This window comes from Xenopus tropicalis, chromosome 4 (genome assembly GCF_000004195.4).
Source record: "Xenopus tropicalis strain Nigerian chromosome 4, UCB_Xtro_10.0, whole genome shotgun sequence".
In the NCBI taxonomy this organism is placed as follows: domain Eukaryota; kingdom Metazoa; phylum Chordata; class Amphibia; order Anura; family Pipidae; genus Xenopus; species Xenopus tropicalis.
The window spans coordinates 119,037,756-119,056,916 of record NC_030680.2 but is presented as its reverse complement, the minus strand read 5'-3'; the positions used below and the strand labels follow the sequence as shown (position 1 = coordinate 119,056,916).

The 19,161-nt window shown below is 38.9% G+C and overlaps 1 protein-coding gene across 3 annotated transcripts in view; it reads right to left on the bottom strand.

The window, feature by feature from the left end:
• Positions 1–6,089: 6,089 nt before the first annotated feature.
• Positions 6,090–19,161, bottom strand: part of ddr2 (discoidin domain receptor tyrosine kinase 2) — a 43,340-nt gene continuing 30,268 nt past the window's right edge. Inside the window, exons 11-17 of one of the 3 annotated variants that reach the window (XM_002933778.5) lie at positions 18,368–18,596; positions 17,574–17,797; positions 11,985–12,112; positions 10,539–10,730; positions 9,025–9,259; positions 8,363–8,512; positions 6,090–7,759 (exon numbers count right to left, since the gene is read on the bottom strand). In XM_002933778.5, the coding sequence (XP_002933824.2) occupies positions 7,610–7,759; positions 8,363–8,512; positions 9,025–9,259; positions 10,539–10,730; positions 11,985–12,112; positions 17,574–17,797; positions 18,368–18,596 (1,308 nt within the window). In that variant the 3' untranslated portion in view covers positions 6,090–7,609. The remainder of the gene's footprint in view (positions 7,760–8,362; positions 8,513–9,024; positions 9,260–10,538; positions 10,731–11,984; positions 12,113–17,573; positions 17,798–18,367; positions 18,597–19,161) is intronic. The other 2 variants (XM_031901065.1, XM_031901066.1) reach the window with 2 other exon arrangements.

Sequence of the window (19,161 nt, the reverse complement as noted above, 5' to 3'; positions counted from 1 at the left end):
TGCTTCTTATATTGCTGGCTCCTGCTCCTCATCACTGGAGAACTTACTTACTAATTAAAGAAAAATCAAAATATTTCTTACTCTCACATTCTAAAAGGTGCCTCTAAATTTTTCAGTCCTAGTCCTTTCTGCGTGTCATAAAATAAGATTAGTTGTTTTTTACAGCTTTTTTTTGTGCTGTTCTGCCACAATTAAAATAATAAATATGTATGTGACCATATCATTGTTATTTTCCAAAATTTTCTAGCAGCAATAAGTACAAATATACCAATATTTTTGACCATGATTGTACAATAAATATACAACCATCAGAACCCATTATTAATACATATTAATACAATATTTAATACAAATAATTATATTATTGTACAATTCTTGTGTAAATCCAAATCTGATTGTTGTACAAGCATTGTTAATAATTGTCCTATGTAGTTATGCAGAATTAATTTGCCTACATGTTGGGACTTGGAAGTAACCTCTATGAGTGACTCCTGAGGTGGAGGTTGCACCTATTTTTCACAAAGTGTGTTTTTACCTGTACATTTGCACTTTATTATGTTTTGAAAGTTACTGCAAAATCCTGCAAAGTGCACTATTCTTAGGGAGCTACAATACAAACACAACCCCCTGTACCTGTTCATATAGGTATAGTCTGTTGAACCTGGCCAGTTAATAGCAAAGATCAAGCAGAAACTGCCCATAAGTTTGATCTTTGCTTGTTGAGTGGTCACATAAAAGTACATTGCAAAGGTGCTACCCAATAAAAGTCTCTATTAAATGAAGCACAAATGGCATCTTGTATGCAATTACCTTTTATTTAAATCTCCATTAAATACTCCACATCCACTTTGAAAAATAAAAAATACAAAATTGTCAAGTAATGTGTTAAGAAAGTAAAAGAAAAATTAATCTATACAAAAAAAGAGACCTAACATGATGAAATTAAAAGACAAGTCCAGAAACGTGAAAAGGCAGACTGATATGCTAGTTTATACATTTCTGTTTAATATGACTTCAAATACAACTGATCATTCAGTAGCCACTAAATTAAAGAAGAAAAACTAATAAATCAACTGTATCGTCACGCTGGTCCCACAGTTTACTTGTATTTGTTTTATTCTCTCAAATATAACTATTAGCACACAAAATGATCACATGATTAAAAGTATGAACTTACATTTCCAAATTATTGGAATATATAACACATTAGTGTATTGGGTTTTTTCCCTTCATGTTACTACCCGACAAATGATAGTACAGACAAATGATATTACTTCAAACAATTGCTCAATATACGGCCCCTTAATGTTTCCATTATGGTAATGAATTTAAACTTGTGTTTAGTGGGTAAAAATGCTTCTTTTCTTTCTAAAGCATTATAAATATTAGCAGGCACGTGGTCTGTTACAGAGAGAACATTATCATGGGCAAGATATACTGTGTATCTTCCATGGTATGGCACTAAAGAAAATGAGGAATATGCTGGGTTGTAGAACGCAAGTTCATACTAGTATGTAAGGACAAAGAATCGTAACTCTAAAGGCCATTGCATGGGTTTTTTGTACCAGGCCAACATTTTCATATCTAAAAATGTAATAATATGCCTGAATCTCAATACGCTAGACTGTATTTTACACAGGGAGGCCTCTTTATCAAAATTTACTTTTGCAAATTTTTGAGTTCTTCTTTCCATTGTAAAAAACTTGAAAACTCACCAACTGCAAGTGTGCACTTGCTTATTACTTACCCACATCTCAAAAACTCGAACTTGAAAACGAAAAAGTGAAACTCAAAGGAAGTAAAATCGCATTCCACTCATAATTTTAAATGGTTAACAACTTTCAACAAAATTGGAACAACTGAGGTTGAAAAAATTACCTAGGTCAAGTCCCTTTGACTTCTGCCTTAATTCACCAACTTTTACATGCCAATTTTTCACATTTGAGTTTTTTGTGCTTAAGTATCATAAACTCTTATTCAATTTTGTGTTTTAGAGCGAAAAAACTTGAACGTTGATAAATAAAGCCTGTGTGCCTATACATAATCATGTCTGAATATAATGCAAAGATCTTAGGGTTGATTCACTAAAGTGCGATAAGTTTTATCGCACGTTTTTCTGCGTTAAAATTGACGGAAAAAAAAACAACCGCGCATTAAGTTGCATATTGCGTGCGTTAATTTACGCGTAACCACATGCGTTAGTTTTACCGCATCGTGCTAAGTAGCGCGCAGAAATAATACTAACGCATAATTCACAAACACTTAGACGCGCTAAATATCGCATTTGTCTGTGCGAAAATTAACACCTACTTGAAGCAGGTGGTAATTATAGAAAAGTACAGTTCATGAGCTTTTGGCAACACAATATGGACTTTGCAGTGGGATTTATTCAAGTCTGTGTTGGCCCTAGAGTGATGCAGCCTCCAGTTTGCAGGGAAATGGTTATTTTCAGAACAGTAGTTTTACGAAAGTAATTCCATGTATGGCTAATATGGCGTGAGTTTTTTCGCACACGGCGACTATTTGTGCGCAATGCGTTCCGTCAAATACCGCATGAAAATAGTCTTTGAGACTTAAATAACGCAAGCAGTATCGCGTCTACATTAACGCAAGTATGCTTTTAGTGAATCGTGCGTGAAGATGCGAAAAATTAGACGCGATATCAATAGCGCATGTTTTAACGCACTTTAGTAAAACGGCCCTCTTGATATGCAGGGCCAGTTTTATGACTACATATATTTTTTTAAGTAGTAAGCAGGTGGGAATCCTTCAGCACTAAGTTTATTTTAACATAGTGCTTATTCACTTTGGGGGATTAATGATTTGGGGGTGTTTTGAGTTCTACCACTAAACTCTAACACCTCATAGTACAGAATGGAGTTATGCCGAATTGTTCTCTTTTGATAGGTGTATTAGTTCTGTAAGCACGTATCTGACTCTGTTTGATATTTTGTAAATCTGTCCTAAAGCTCCAACTATATAAAAATACTTATTTACATTTGTAAGTCACTACTGAACTAACGATATAAGTTACAGTCCATATACGTCTCATGGCTGGTATATTTTATTTTCAAATTCAACAGTGATATTTTACCCACCTACCTGGGCAAAAATTCCCCTTTTAGTAAACCCCTAACCTGTCCATAACTATGTTGTTCTGCCTACATTCAGTATCCATTTCCCATATTTCCTTATGGGTATTAACTTGCTTCTCCAACACAGAACCTACACATGCACATTCAGTATACCTAAACCTAGTACAGTGGCCATTAAGCAGGACTTTATAAAACACACCTCTGTAAAAATCATATCTTGTACATCTGCCCCAACAATCTGTATACAGAATTTGATGCATAATTTCTCATTCACACCAGGTAATATATCTATAGGATGCCCTTTTCACATAAGTACACAGATTTTCCAAATCTTTCCCAAGATCACATTCCTTTTTCTCTGTAATAATAAAACAGTACCTTGTACTTGATCCCAACTAAGATTTAATTAATCCTTATTGGAGCCAAAACAATGTTATTGGGTTTAATTACTGTTTATATAATTTTTTTAGCGGACTTAAGGTAAGAGATCCGAAATACCGAAAGACCCCTTATCTGGAAAACCCCAGGTCCCGAGCATTCTGGATAACAGGTCCCATACCTGTATTTCTTATTGCCCCCCTTTAGGCTACTGACTTAGGTCTGGGACCTATTTGGTCTTTATGGTAAACAGACCCATTTCTCTTGGGAGCTGAGGTACCAGCAGCAAAGTAGAGAGATAGAGACACAGTGCCAACTTCAGTGTCATTAGCAGTGGATGTGAAATACTGTATATACTGATACACTGTCTGTACTACTACATAGGTTAAAGTACACAAATGTATTCAATGATAAAAAGAATTGAACTAAATAAGCAAATCACCTTTACATGCATTGCCTGTAGTAAGGAATGTAATAACTTATATATAACCTGAAAACAAACTAAATATTACACAGTAAGTCATACAGAGATAAGCAGCCAATCAGAAGGCTCCTTTTATGACACACCAATATACACATCATTTAAGGGCTCTGGCACACGGGGAGATTAGTTGCCCGCGACAAAACTCCCTGTTCGCGGGCGACTAATCTCCCCGGATTGCCATCCCACCGGCGAAAATGTAAATCACCGGTGGGATGGCATACGCGGCGGCGCGATTTCAGTGAAATCACGCAAGTTGCCTCGAGAGGAAATTAATCTCCCCGTGTGCCAGAGCCCTAACACTTCCAATTGCACTGACTTCTGATTTTTTGTCATTATACTGCTAAAAAGACCACTATTTAATGGCAATATAATCATGCAAGTTGATTTTCTCTGTATAAGAAAGCGCATGCACTTAAATGGAGATATTTAAAAATATCTCTTCTTTGAGAAGTAAATGATGGTAAAATATGGCAGCTACTGTCCAACAGGAAGAAGAAAACCCATCTGCCCTGGTCCTATTGCTACTGCCTGGCCCTTGGTAAATACTCTCCTTGAAGTCAGCGATAGATTCACTTAGAAGGGGATGTTTCCTTACTATTAAGAGATAATCTTACCAGTCCTTGAAAATACACTTAATTATCTGCAATGTTTATATGTAACAGTACAAGGCTTTAGAGACATATTCAGGATCTTTTTTTAAGGGGAAAGATAACAGTTCAATAGACTTGGTGGCACTGTCAATTGTGTCTAAATTGCTGCTATAGCAGTTAGCTTGCCGGCAGGCAGGGGCATATAAAATCTGGAATCTTCTGCCAACCCAGAGTAAAAAAGGGAGGCAGCTCTAAATAAAATCAAGTTCATTGTATGGTACTTAACAGGACTGGTGCTGAAAGTAGTTACATATTGTTATCATAATTAGAATAGGTATCATAAATAAAATATTGTATAGACTATGTAAACGTACAGTATACAGTGCCAGCTGGGTTTTAGGTATGGTATCCCTTATCTAGAAACCAGTTATCCAGAAAGCTCCAAATTAAAGGAAGGCCATGTGCTTTAGGGTGAACACACATGGAGCTACTTAGTAGCAGCTACTTGTCACGGCTACAAAAATAGACAATGCTGATAAGTTACTGATAATTGTCTTTATGTGTGTTTTAGCAGAGGCAATTCTCAGTATTTTCCATGGCAGGGTATTTAGTAGCCATGACAAATAGCTGATACTAATTAGCTCCATGTGTCTTTGCTCTTATTAGCAAATAAGCCTTTTTCTCTGTAATAATAAAACAGTACCTTGAAGTTGATGGTAAGTAAGCTACATGAATCTATATTGTTGGCAACACAATCCTATTGAGTTCATTTAATGTTTTAATGATTTTTAGCAGACTTAAGGTATGGAGACCCATATTACGGAAATATTTATTATTTAGAAAACCCTAAGTCCAAAGCATTCTGTGTAACTGCGTATACTTGTATGCCTTGATACTAGAGAGCTAGTGATGCAAAGCACCTTAGGCACACTACAGCTGTAATATATATCATATTTTTCCAGTTTTCCAAGGGCACAACTCCTACCAAGACAGTGTTTCTAAAACGGTATGTATACAGTACAGTACTTATACTGTATCTTATATATAATTATAACTATCTTCCATACAAAGTTGTAATTTGGTCTTTATCGTTCATTTAAAGGTGGACTAATCCCTAAAATGAATAATGTATTAGCAAATCTTACCTTTCCTCAAATTTCAGAACTATATGTATATGAGCTGCCTAGGCATGAGCTAGGTTGAGTGAGCGCAACACAAAAAATGTGGAAAGAAATGATTAAACGTCCACTACCGCTTTGGTACATGTACATAACAATTAAAAAATTGCACCTATCAAGCATGGTCTAATATAAATGTTCCCTTATATTATTCCAAACCAAAAGGATGTTATCTGAAAACATGCCCTTTATAATATCTGATACAAATACAGAGATAGCGCTGTGCGCATTAAATTCTATTTCCTTATGTGTATATTCTTGCAGAGACATCCATAGCCCACAGTTATTTCCCACAAACACTAAAAACATAATAAATAACAATACTATACAAGGCAAGGTGGTGATTGAGCATAGTGGATTGATGAAACGTCCTAAATCCTATCTGAAAACTACCAAAAAGCAATTTATTTACCACAGAACTAATAAACATAAAAACCTATATATAAAAAATACTAGTCAGTTAAATAACTCTAGCTGGCTATAATATATCATAAATAAGTAGAACAAAGGCATTGTCTGCATTCACTGAGTAGTGTCAGTTGTACACAGACTGCTACCTTATATAGATCCATGGGCTATTTCCATTTGTTGAAGAGCCTGAAAAGGTTTGAAAATATTTTCTCACAGAAGAGTGAAAGACGTCTACGTGTATATATATATATATATATTATTGGTGAGCACCCGGCACGTGGCCTGCGATTGGTGAGTGCCGTCAGTGGAACAGATATATATATATATATACATGGAACAGGGGTTTAGTTTAAAGGGACACCACTGGTTCTAGATGGTTGTTAGTGCTTTGTAAAATCAAGTCATTTTGATGACTGCTGAAGATGTAGGTAAGACACTGTGTATTCAATAGCAAATGTCCTAATGTGTTCCTATATACACTATTATTAGAAATTAATAGGTTTAAGTCAAATTGGGACCTCCTGGTGATTTTTTGAATATGTTTTCAAAGCCTGTTTCTTTCAGACATCAGAGAGATGCTTATAACAAAAATGTTATGTGAAAACACCAATATTATTCACTAAATCTTATTCCAAATACTAAAAGGGTTAGCACCCCCAAATAATAATGATATATGAAGAGGTAACACAAAACAATGCTGCTAAAGAATGGGGATGGTCCCTGAGGAAGACTCACTGCAGAAGATGGGGTGGCCCAAGCTGTATATTGGAATCAATGCCTATTAGCCCAGCAGGGCGACTGTTACGCAAATTATTAAATGTATCTACTATAAACTCAGGGGGTCCTGAACAGATGTTGAACCATAAGGAGGGCCCCATAACTGTCCTCCATAATTATGAAAACCTCTGTTCTAGATATTAAATAACCATCTTTAACATCAGAGTTCAGCCTAAAGCATTTGAATAATGCAACTTTCCATTACTGCGGACAATGTACATTATCATTACATAGTGCTTCTTAGATGACTGTAAAGTGCCTCTAACCCTATGCAGGGGAAGTGCTATATATATACACTTTTCTTTACAAGCTGAAGGCTTGAAGTTGTAGTTCTCCAACAATTAAGTATATACAAATTCTTCTAATTCCATGACCTGTATGATGAAAAAAGCTGTAGGCTAATACTGTACCTTGCCTATAAGCAAACAGTCTCATTCAAAATAAAAAAAATGTCATTTACTTTGCCTATACTTAAAGTCCATAGTTATTACACATGTTATAAAAGACAAGTATACCCCTATTTAATCAAGACCTTAATGGTTTTTCAAACTCTCCAGTGACTTCCAATAACTTACAAATGGATGCATATTGTTCTATAAATGAAGTCACTGGAATTAATTATATATTTGGTCAATCACCCACTTATCATTTTGCACAGACTCATAATCCATGGCCCATGGATTAGAAAGAATTTATTTACAAGGGTCCTTCATGCAGACCAGATTCTGACTGCAAACTTTGACATATCTCTTGAAAGCTTGGCCTGTCTTTGGTTTCTCGCCTCCAGCAGCTCAGCATCAGTTTGTAGACACGTTCTGGGCAAATGTTTGGCTTCGGAAGGTAAACCTTAAAAAGAAATAAAATAAAATAAAATGTCTGAACATCAGTGTAAGTTTATACCATCCCATGGCACATCTACTAATATGGGTGCTAAATTGCACAGGGGCAGGTGCCAGTAGCAACCAATCACAAATTAGTCTACTAAAGGTTTGAAAAATAAAGCAAAGATTGGTTGTTATGGGTACCTGCAATGGTGCAATTTAACACCGGTGTTCCTAACTCAATCCCACTGCTTAATAGAGAATCATTGGATGATTGTAGAGTTAAGGAATGCTTAAAGAGTCATATATGATAAAAATATTTTTGAGGTTGTTAAACTAGCTTAGCTGTCACATACCACAATGACAGTACTGACAGACACAATTAATGGCATTCACACATTTTATTTAAACACTACAAATATAAAGACAAAGTATGGAAAGTATAGGCTGGTGGCCATGAGGTGCAGCATTTCCTGTCCCTTAAAAGTGCTTTATGGGACTTCTTGTTGACTTCTAATACCATTATATTTAACAATAGATGGTACATTATTCCCTATATATTTCCCCCCATCTCTTATCAAGACATCTAGTGAAGATACTTATCTTTATTGACTTGTGCATCACTTACCTGTTTTCCTTGATCTCGGAAGAACTCCCCTGTGTTCTCTATTACTTGCTCATCTGACATCTCAGAGTATGGCTGCTCCCTACAGAAAGTAAGGGTCTCCCACAGAGTGACTGCAAAGGCCCAAACATCACTTGCAGTTGTAAATTTTCCCTGCATTAAAGGGCAGTACACAGTGTTAAATGCTGCTTTAAAAAAACAGGGCCACACTGGCCCACAAGAAAGATCACTTAATTCTATAGCAAAGTACCCTGTCCCAGGTTGTTTTTTTCAGAGAAGAGGCATACGCGCCTGGTTCAACATTTAGCAACTTTGGTCACCAGGAGTGCCTAACAAATTGGTAGCTTCTATTGTTTTTTTTTTTACTTTACCTGTCACTTTTATTTCTTGTATGTCACAGAAATAGAAGATGGACAATAACCATCTTGTCCCATTTTGTTAATGGAGCAGAAGAAAATATAGACTTCTGCATTATTAGTACTAAGATACAGAAGCCATATATCCAAAACATTGACAAAAACAATGGATTGACATTTATTTCCTTTCTTCTATGACCTTGGAAACCTCAAAAAGTTCTCTGGTCATAAAAGTCTAGAATTCTTAATCTGGCTTTGAAAAGGTTATACAAAACAGACTACGATGTGATTATGATAATACAGGCTCACCAGTAATATGCTTTCCCATGACATCCAGCGAATTGGAAGTACAGCCCTCCCCTGAATTCGATAATAATCTCCACTATAAAGGTTGCGACTCATTCCAAAATCAGCTATTTTGATTGTGTAATTCCTTCCCACCAGGCAATTTCGCGTAGCAAGGTCACGGTGTACAAAATTCAAAGAGGAGAGATACTTCATCCCAGAGGCAATCTGTGCAGCCATGTGCCTGAGATCTGTGTAACTGAGGAAAATGGAGCAGAAGCCATTAATCTAAAGAGGGTCATACAAGTTCTCATCTTCCATGAAAGCGCTACCCCCAAACTCATACATACATTAGCAAAAACTTAAACCTGCTATGATTATGTTTCTGAAAATATAGCAATTGTTAGGGTTATGTAATAAAAGGCACTTGCTGGTCACCTGTTTAAAATCAAATATCTTACTGATTGCTACTGGTTACTAGGGTGTTGTTATATAACTTGTCCTTGCATTATGTTGATTACAGTGAATACTATGAGATAACAAATATCACATGACAAGCAATGGGATATGTTGCTTTACGGTGAACTTGGTTTATGGTTAAGTATCATTTCTCACCATTACCAAGATGCAGTACATTACGGTAATGGGGCCCATTCTAAAACTGTAACATCTTGACACATCTACAAGCAATGGCTGATCCCTCACTTTACGTAGCTGTAGAGTTATACAAATGTTTTTTTTTTAGTTTTAATAAATAAAAAGGTGTTTTAATTTTTCTGCAGGACTGCAGACATTGGGGCTCAATAGCATTTAATTCCCACCATGAACATGTGAGCCTTTGGGGTGTCTGGAGTTCATGCAGCAATGCCATTCTTATGGAATTTTACATTGTTTTCTCTGCTGTTGGTTTTCACCTATTGGCAGAACTTAGAATCTATAATTAAGTGGTGATATATACACTTTATGATTTAGGTTAAAATATATAAATAAGTTGACAGGCAGAATTGTTACATCAGACCGCACAGAATGGATTTTGGCACAGCAGTGCTAAAGTATGCATTTTCGCACCAAAATCGCCTGTATTCACACACACTGTGCACACACATATTCAGGAGGAGGAAGACTCCACTGGCATGTGAATAACCCTTGTGCAATTGGTCTAAAGGTGGCCAAACAAATGGATCTTCTCCAGAAATACCTGGCCAAGGCCAAACAATCAAGTTACAAAGATGGGCATTGGCACCGTCGGACTGATATGGCCCCCGAATCAACAGGAAAATCAAACCTGCCCATAATTTCATCCAGATATCAAATGGGGGGTAGGGAGGCTCACACAAAGGCAGATACGCTGCCTAATTGTTCTAAAGGGCTTGAATTGGCAGCTTATATCTGCCCATCTGTGCCACCTTTAGGGTGGAGAGCACCTTGATTCTTATTCAAGCTTATCTGTGCTAGGGGGATGGTAATAATATAATACTGATGTTATCCAGACTTCTCATGTTTTATTACATCATATCATGGTTTGGGGTTTACCTTACCTTATTGGCAGTGTGGCAGCAGGCAGCCCCCCCTCAGGCTGCTGCCGTGAGAGGAACTGATTGAGGTCTCCATTCTCCATATATTCTGTTATCATGCACAGCGGGTCCTCTGCAATACACACAGCTAGCAGACGTATAATATTGGGATCCTTTAATCTGGACATTATCTTGATTTCTTTTAGAAAGTCATTTCTATCAAGGGGAATCAGGAAGAGATAAGATTATGGTTAAGATTATGAAAACAATTAGAGGCCGCACTAGTGTGAATAAGCATGACTATGGTCACTTGAAAGCCGTATATGATTATCACATGCATTCCAATAATATATGGATTGTGAATGAACCTGGCGTAATTTTTTTTTCCACAAAAATATCTATTTTGGTATTAATTAAAATAATTTAAAGAAAATCCTGTGTTTGGTCAGTTGGTTGTTTAAATGGTCATGGCTCTTGTTTGCTCTGCTTTAGCCATCCCTGCTAGTTAAGGCTTCCAACATTGCTGTAACTGTAAATGAAACTGTTATTGCTTTGCAATTAATCTTGTAAGACTCACAAGAGCTCATTTATGAAGTACTGGACTGAGTGCAAAGTGCAAAAAATTAGCAAAAAAACAAAAAAAAACTTGTGCAAGTTAGGAAATGTTGGTGGGCCCAAGTTGCAGAAGCAGCCAGTACTTACCCTGCCTGTGGAAGCCATGAAGTACTGGCTTGCCTTGAACTGAACAGCACTGTGCTCTGCACCTTACACTGGATTTTAAGGTACAGAGAATATTTCTGTCCTAGACAGGAATGTATAAATGAGCACTAAAAACACAACTTTGTGCTCTTACACCCAGGGCACAAGTCACTGGGGGTCATTTATCAACAGGGGGCAAATTTGCCTATGGGCAGTAACCCATGGCAACCAATCAAATTGTTACACTCATTGTTCTACCTGCAGCTGGCTGAAAAAAAGGTAATCACTGATTGGTTGCTATGGGTTACTGCCCATCAGCAAATTTGTCCACTTTTAATAAATGAGCCTCACTGAGTTCTTCAGGCTAGTGTCACACGTTGTGGTGTTGCATATTACTGCATACATAGGGCAGGTGTTACTCCCATATGCACACAAGTATTTTTGGGCCGTAGTCCATCCTGTGTGTGCAGTGACAAAAAGATTGAATACCTGTCCTTCACACATAAGGGGCTGATTCAAAGGTTTCTCCTTGGTTAGAAAAATGGCAGTGTAAAAACACTGCATATGACATAAGCCATAGTCCCATTCTTTATGCAAACTGATAGAGCAGACTGCTTTGTTTCTGCTATGGAGGTAGTGATGTTATTATCTGAGTACCATGAAATATAATTTTTACTTTAACTATTCTTTATAATATAGAACATACCCATATGTACCACTCTTGTCTAATCATAGGTATAAAACATGTTTCATTTCTTTCCAGTAACAGACCTGGCATTCTTGTTGGCATCTGCTCTTAACATTTTCACTGCCACCAGGGTGGGCTGACCAGGGCTAGTTTCCAGAATTAAGTCTTTATCAAGAAATTCCTCTACCCCTTCTGCCTCACAAAGATGCACCTGTGGAGAAAATGGGTACATTAACAAAACACAATGCTCAGGACCAAGGGTATTCCAGATAAGGGGTCTCTCTGTAATTTGGATCTTCATGCCTTAAGTCTACTAAAAAAAATCAACAAACCATTAATTAAACCCAATAGGATTATTTTGCATCCAATAAGGATTAATTATATCTTAGTTGGGATCAAGTACAAAGCACTGTTTTATTTTTACAGAGTAAGAGGAAATCAGTTTTAAAAATCTGAATTATTTGATTCAAATTGAGTCTATGGGAGACAGGCTTTCATAATTCGGAGCTTTATGGATATCGGGTTTCCGGATAAGAGATCCCATACCTGTAGTGCTTTTTTATATCCATAGTATTCATCTAACTATATGGCTAATATCAGTTTAATAGTATTTGATCAAAAATACATCAAGGCCAGGAAAGGTATATACGTACAGTTGCTATACCCAGCTCTGTTAGACAGAAGCAATCTGTTACCTATGACCAGAGAAGTTTTGACTTTTGAAACTGCATTACAGTCACGTATGAGGACACACTTTAACCAGCACAGCGTTCTTCAAAATGATTACTTAGAAATTCCAGTAAGAAAGCTATGAATATGATTAAAATGTTGAAACTTAAACACACATAAAACTGTTCATATGTAAAACCCTGCTTCATTTAAAGGAATACTGTCATCAGAAAGCATGTTTTTTTCATAACACATCAGTTAATAGAGCTTCTCCAGCAGAATCCTGCATTGAAATCCATTTTTTAAAAACACAAACAGATTCTTAATTTTTTTTTCTGTGGCTAGCCATATTCTTCATTTCCCAGGGTGCCACAACCATGTGACCTGTGCTTTAATAAACTTCAGTCGCACTTTACTGCTGAGCTGCAGGTTGGAGTGATTTTACCTAATGGAAAGGTAGCGAGATACAGCTCCTAGTAGGTATCAGAATAGCACTCAATAGTAAGAAATCCAAGTCTGGCTTGGGACTCCTCCAGTTACATGGAACTAGGGGAAACAATAGGTTACCTGAAAGCAGTTCTAATGTGTAGCGCTGGCTCCTTCTGAAAGCTCAGACTCAGGCACAATGCACTGAGATGGCGCCAACACACCTATATTACAACTAAAATAAATAAATTTGTTGGTTCAAGAATAAAATTTTAATATTTTGGTAGAGTGAATTATTTGCTTTTTAAACAATGTAATTCACAAATTAAAAATCATGACAGTATGCCTTTAAATAAACCATAGTAACATAGTTAATTATGTTGAAAAAAGACATACGTCCATCACATTCAACCATAATGCCTATATATAACCTGCCTAACTACTAGTTGATCCAGAGGAAGACAAAAAACCCCATCTGAAGCCTCTATAATTTGCCGCAGAGGGGAAAAAATTCCTTCCTGACTCCAAGATGGCAATCGGACCAGTCCCTGGATCAACTTGTACTGAGAGCTATCTCCCATAACCCTGTATTCCCTCACTTGTACTAAGAGCTATCTCCCATACCCCTGTATTCCCTCACTTGTACTAAGAGCTATCTCCCATAACCCTGTATTCCCTCACTTGTACTGAGAGCTATCTCCCATAACCCTGTATTCCCTCATTTGTACTGAGAGCTATCTCCCATAACCCTGTATTCCCTCACTTGTACTGAGAGCTATCTCCCATACCCCTGTATTCCCTCACTTGTACTGAGAGCTATCTCCCCTACCCCTGTATTCCCTCACTTGTACTGAGAGCTATCTCCCATAACCCTGTATTCCCTCACTTGTACTGAGAGCTATCTCCCATACCCCTGTATTCCCTCACTTGTACTGAGAGCTATCTCCCCTACCCCTGTATTCCCTCACTTGTACTGAGAGCTATCTCCCATAACCCTGTATTCCCTCACTTGTACTGAGAGCTATCTCCCATACCCCTGTATTCCCTCACTTGTACTGAGAGCTATCTCCCATACCCCTGTATTCCCTCACTTGTACTGAGAGCTATCTCCCATAACCCTGTATTCCCTCACTTGTACTGAGAGCTATCTCCCATAACCCTGTATTCCCTCACTTGTACTGAGAGCTATCTCCCCTACCCCTATATTCCCTCACTTGTACTGAGAGCTATCTCCCATAACCCTGTATTCCCTCACTTGTACTGAGAGCTATCTCCCATACCCCTGTATTCCCTCACTTGTACTGAGAGCTATCTCCCATACCCCTGTATTCCCTCACTTGTACTGAGAGCTATCTCCCATAACCCTGTATTCCCTCACTTGTACTGAGAGCTATCTCCCCTACCCCTGTATTCCCTCACTTGTACTGAGAGCTATCTCCCATAACCCTGTATTCCCTCATTTGTACTGAGAGCTATCTCCCATACCCCTGTATTCCCTCACTTGTACTGAGAGCTATCTCCCATACCCCTGTATTCCCTCACTTGTACTGAGAGCTATCTCCCATACCCCTGTATTCCCTCACTTGTACTGAGAGCTATCTCCCCTACACCTGTATTCCCTCACTTGTACTAAGAGCTATCTCCCATACCCCTGTATTCCCTCACTTGTACTAAGAGCTATCTCCCATACCCCTGTATTCCCTCACTTGTACTGAGAGCTATCTCCCCTACCCCTGTATTCCCTCACTTGTACTAAGAGCTATCTCCCATATCCCTGTATTCCCTCACTTGTACTAAGAGCTATCTCCCCTACCCCTGTATTCCCTCACTTGTACTGAGAGCTATCTCCCATACCCCTGTATTCCCTCACTTGTACTGAGAGCTATCTCCCATAACCCTGTATTCCCTCACTTGTACTAAGAGCTATCTCCCATACCCCTGTATTCCCTCACTTGTACTGAGAGCTATCTCCCATAACCCTGTATTCCCTCACTTGTACTAAGAGCTATCTCCCATAACCCTGTATTCCCTCACTTGTACTGAGAGCTATCCCCCATAACCCTGTATTCCCTCACTTGTACTGAGAGCTATCTCCCATAACCCTGTATTCCCTCACTTGTACTGAGAGCTATCTCCCCTACCCCTGTATTCCCTCACTTGTACTGAGAGTTATCTCCCCTACCCCTGTATTCCCTCACTTGTACTGAGAGCTATCTCCCATAACCCTGTATTCCCTCACTTGTACTGAGAGCTATCTCCCCTACCCCTGTATTCCCTCACTTGTACTGAGAGCTATCTCCCATACCCCTGTATTCCCTCACTTGTACTGAGAGCTATCTCCCCTACCCCTGTATTCCCTCACTTGTACTAAGAGCTATCTCCCATACCCCTGTATTCCCTCACTTGTACTAAGAGCTATCTCCCATACCCCTGTATTCCCTCACTTGTACTGAGAGCTATCTCCCATACCCCTGTATTCCCTCACTTGTACTAAGAGCTATCTCCCATACCCCTGTATTCCCTCACTTGTACTGAGAGCTATCTCCCATACCCCTGTTTTCCCTCACTTGTACTGAGAGCTATCTCCCCATCCCCTGTATTCCCTCACTTGTACTAAGAGCTATCTCCCATATCCCTGTATTCCCTCACTTGTACTAAGAGCTATCTCCCCTACCCCTGTATTCCCTCACTTGTACTGAGAGCTATCTCCCATACCCCTGTATTCCCTCACTTGTACTGAGAGCTATCTCCCATAACCCTGTATTCCCTCACTTGTACTAAGAGCTATCTCCCATAACCCTGTATTCCCTCACTTGTACTGAGAGCTATCTCCCATACCCCTGTATTCCCTCACTTGTACTGAGAGCTATCTCCCATAACCCCGTATTCCCTCACTTGTACTGAGAGCTATCTCCCCTACCCCTGTATTCCCTCACTTGCTAAGAATCCATCCAGCCCCTTCTTGAAGCTATATAATGTATTGGCCAGCACGACTGATTCGGGGAGGGAATTCCACAACTTCACAGCTCTCACTGTAAAAAATCCTTTCTGAATATTTAAACGGAACCTCCCTTCCTCTAAACGGAGAAATAGAAACTTTTCCATTTTAAGTACCGTATTTTTCGCTGTATAAGACGCACCCAATTTTAAAGGAGAAAAATCTAGAAAAAAAAGATTCTGAACTATATAATATACTACCGTAATTATCAAGTACTTGCCATCCTGCTGTGTGCTTTGCATGACTAGAGGTGCGCGCGCCAATGTCAGCAGTGTCAGTGCGCGCTGATCGGCACTGCAAGGGGAAGAGGATGCATGGTACGGACGTCCACGGGGGGGGTAATATCCCCCAAAATATTACAAAAGTGCCCCCATACACAGTGCCCCAATTGCCCCATAGACAGTAGCCCCCACACACAGTGCCCCAATAGAAAGTGCCCCCATACACAGTACCCCAATTGCCCCCATAAACAGTGCCCCAATTGCCCCCAATTGCCCCATAGACAGTAGCCCCCACACACAGTGCCCCAATAGAAAGTGCCCCCATACACAGTACCCCAATTGCCCCCATAAACAGTGGCCCAATTGCCCCATAGACAGTAGCCCCCACACACAGTGCCCCCAATAGAAAGTTCCCCCATACACAGTGCCCCAATTGCCCCATACACAGTGCCCCAATTGCCCCCATACACAGTGCCCCCAATTTCCCCCATACACAGTACCCCCCATAGACAGTAGCCCCACACACAGTGCCCCCAATTGCCCCCATAGAAAGTACCCCCAACAGACCCAAGTCACCCCCGGAGGCTCCTTCTCTCTTATGCCGCTACAACAGGCACTTCTATAAGGTTGCGCCTTGTCGCTGACGTGTGACGTCATGCGCACGGGCGCAACCTTATAAAAAGGCCTGACGCTGCCGCATTAGAGAGAAGGAGCCTTCGGCGATGACTTGGCGGTACTGGGGGTGAGTATTCATCGTATAAGACGCACCAACTTTTCCCCCCCAGTTTTGGGGAAGAAAAAGTGTGTCTTATACGGCGAAAAATACGGTATTAAGGGCCGCCTCCTTGGATCATACAATTCACTGTGCCCACAAACAAACCAAGGCACACATACATGCTAGGCCCCATCAGCCAATGAATGGACAGAGTTCTGCCTTTTGCTTCCATACTTCTTCCTGTTACAGTTAGAGCTGCATTATTTCCTGTCAGCTGATCTCTGAGGGAGCACACAGCCCATCACTAAATGGTGGCTCAAGGGAAAAGATGTAAAAGGGCAATATTTACTGATATATATATATATTCCAGTTTGTATTCTTTAGTAGGCCACTTAATATGATATAAATGAATCTGTTGGTTAAGTATTCTTTTGGGGGGGTATAGTTTTTCATTAAGAAATATGTTGGGGAATATAGAAAAAAAGAAACAATGCATAAAGAAATCCAAAGCAGCAAACAATACTTGTCCACATTCATTTATTACATTTCCTTGGAAAAAGAATATGAAGTGTTTAATCTGTTACATTTCAGCTAAAACAAATAAAGGTTAATGCCAGATATACAAAATATAGACTGTACTGACCTCTCCAAACTGACCTTCACCAAGTTTCTCTTTGAAGGTCAGGTGCTTTCTGGGAAACTCCTCCACTGCCACCTCTTTACCAGACAGAAGATCCATGGTGATGGCTGGGACAGAATATGTGTTACCACCTGTTACCCCCTGTAAATTTACTATATCTGCCTCAGCATAATGAGGAACTCCATCAGCACTAGCAGGCAGAGCAGATTTTCCAGCAGAACTACCTGCTGAAGTGAAAACAAGAAAGTAAAGACTAACTACTGCCTCAAATGTTTATTATGTAGCTACTGCCCCAAGTGGGAGAGAAAGTCTAAATTGAAAAGCAAACAATTATTGACCCATGTAATGTAATCTTTATCTAACACATTCTTCTTTTTATAAATCCACTCGGTGGTAATGAATTGCACAGATCAAATATCACAACAAGAAACCATTTTTATTCATTTTTTTTCTTGATACTATCCTAACCAACATGTTCAAACATTGTACTTTTCCACTATGTCATGCAACCTGGGTTCTAAATCAGAACACCAAAGAAGACTTTCTACTGGAGAATTAAAGTGATGATTGGCATTAAGAACATGGGCTGGCATGGAATACTTGGTTGGAATGTAGAACCCTTCATCTGTCTGCAGGATACAGCTTAGCAATAGTTGGTGATCCCTGGAATGGCCAATAACACCACTGCTTAACAATTACATGTGTAACTATGTTGGACACCTTATTTTAACTACTCTGATATATTCTAAACCAAAGCTAAACATAATGCATCTCCTAAAAAAAATTATTTTGCTTACCAGTTTCTTCCTCTCCTACAGTCTGGGCAGTAAATTCCGGCAACTTCCGTATGAGTCGCGTGGGCTCCTGGTAATCTGGACCTAATGGGAATATCCTGTCATAGGTTGAATTTGACTCCTGCTCACTGGCTGAAACAGAATCATGGCGGCGATTGGTGTTGTACATGCTGGAATCACTGGGAAGGGAGAGGCTAACTGTTAGCTCCTCATCCAGCATCCGCCTGGAAGCCTAAATAAACAGAGGAATGATCAAACTTACTACATTGTAGCAATAAGGTACTCTAGGCAGTCTTTAACTCATTCTAAAAGAGTTATACATCACAAAAAAACGTGTTCAGGGAGGATATGTTTATAACTTGAACAATACATACTGTGATGTGTTTCATTATTATAGGAAATACAGGTATTGGACCTGTGAGCCAGAATGTTCGGGACCTGGGGTTTTCTGGATAAGGGAAGAAGTCTGCTCAATTACTTTTAAACATTAGTTAAACCCAATAGGATTATTTTTCCTCCAATAAGGATAAATTATATCTTAGTTGGCATCAATTTTACGTATGAGACCAGTGATTCAGAATGCTTGGGACATGGGGTTTTCTGGATAAGGGGTCTTTCTGTAATTTGGATCATCCTTTCGGTCTACTAAAAAATCATTTAAATGTCAATTGTTTTGCCTCCAATAAGGATTAATTATATCTTAGTTGGGATCAAGTACAAGGTACTGTTTTATTACTACAGAGAAAAAGGAAATCATTTTTCAAAATGTGATTATTTGATTAAAATTGAGTCTATGG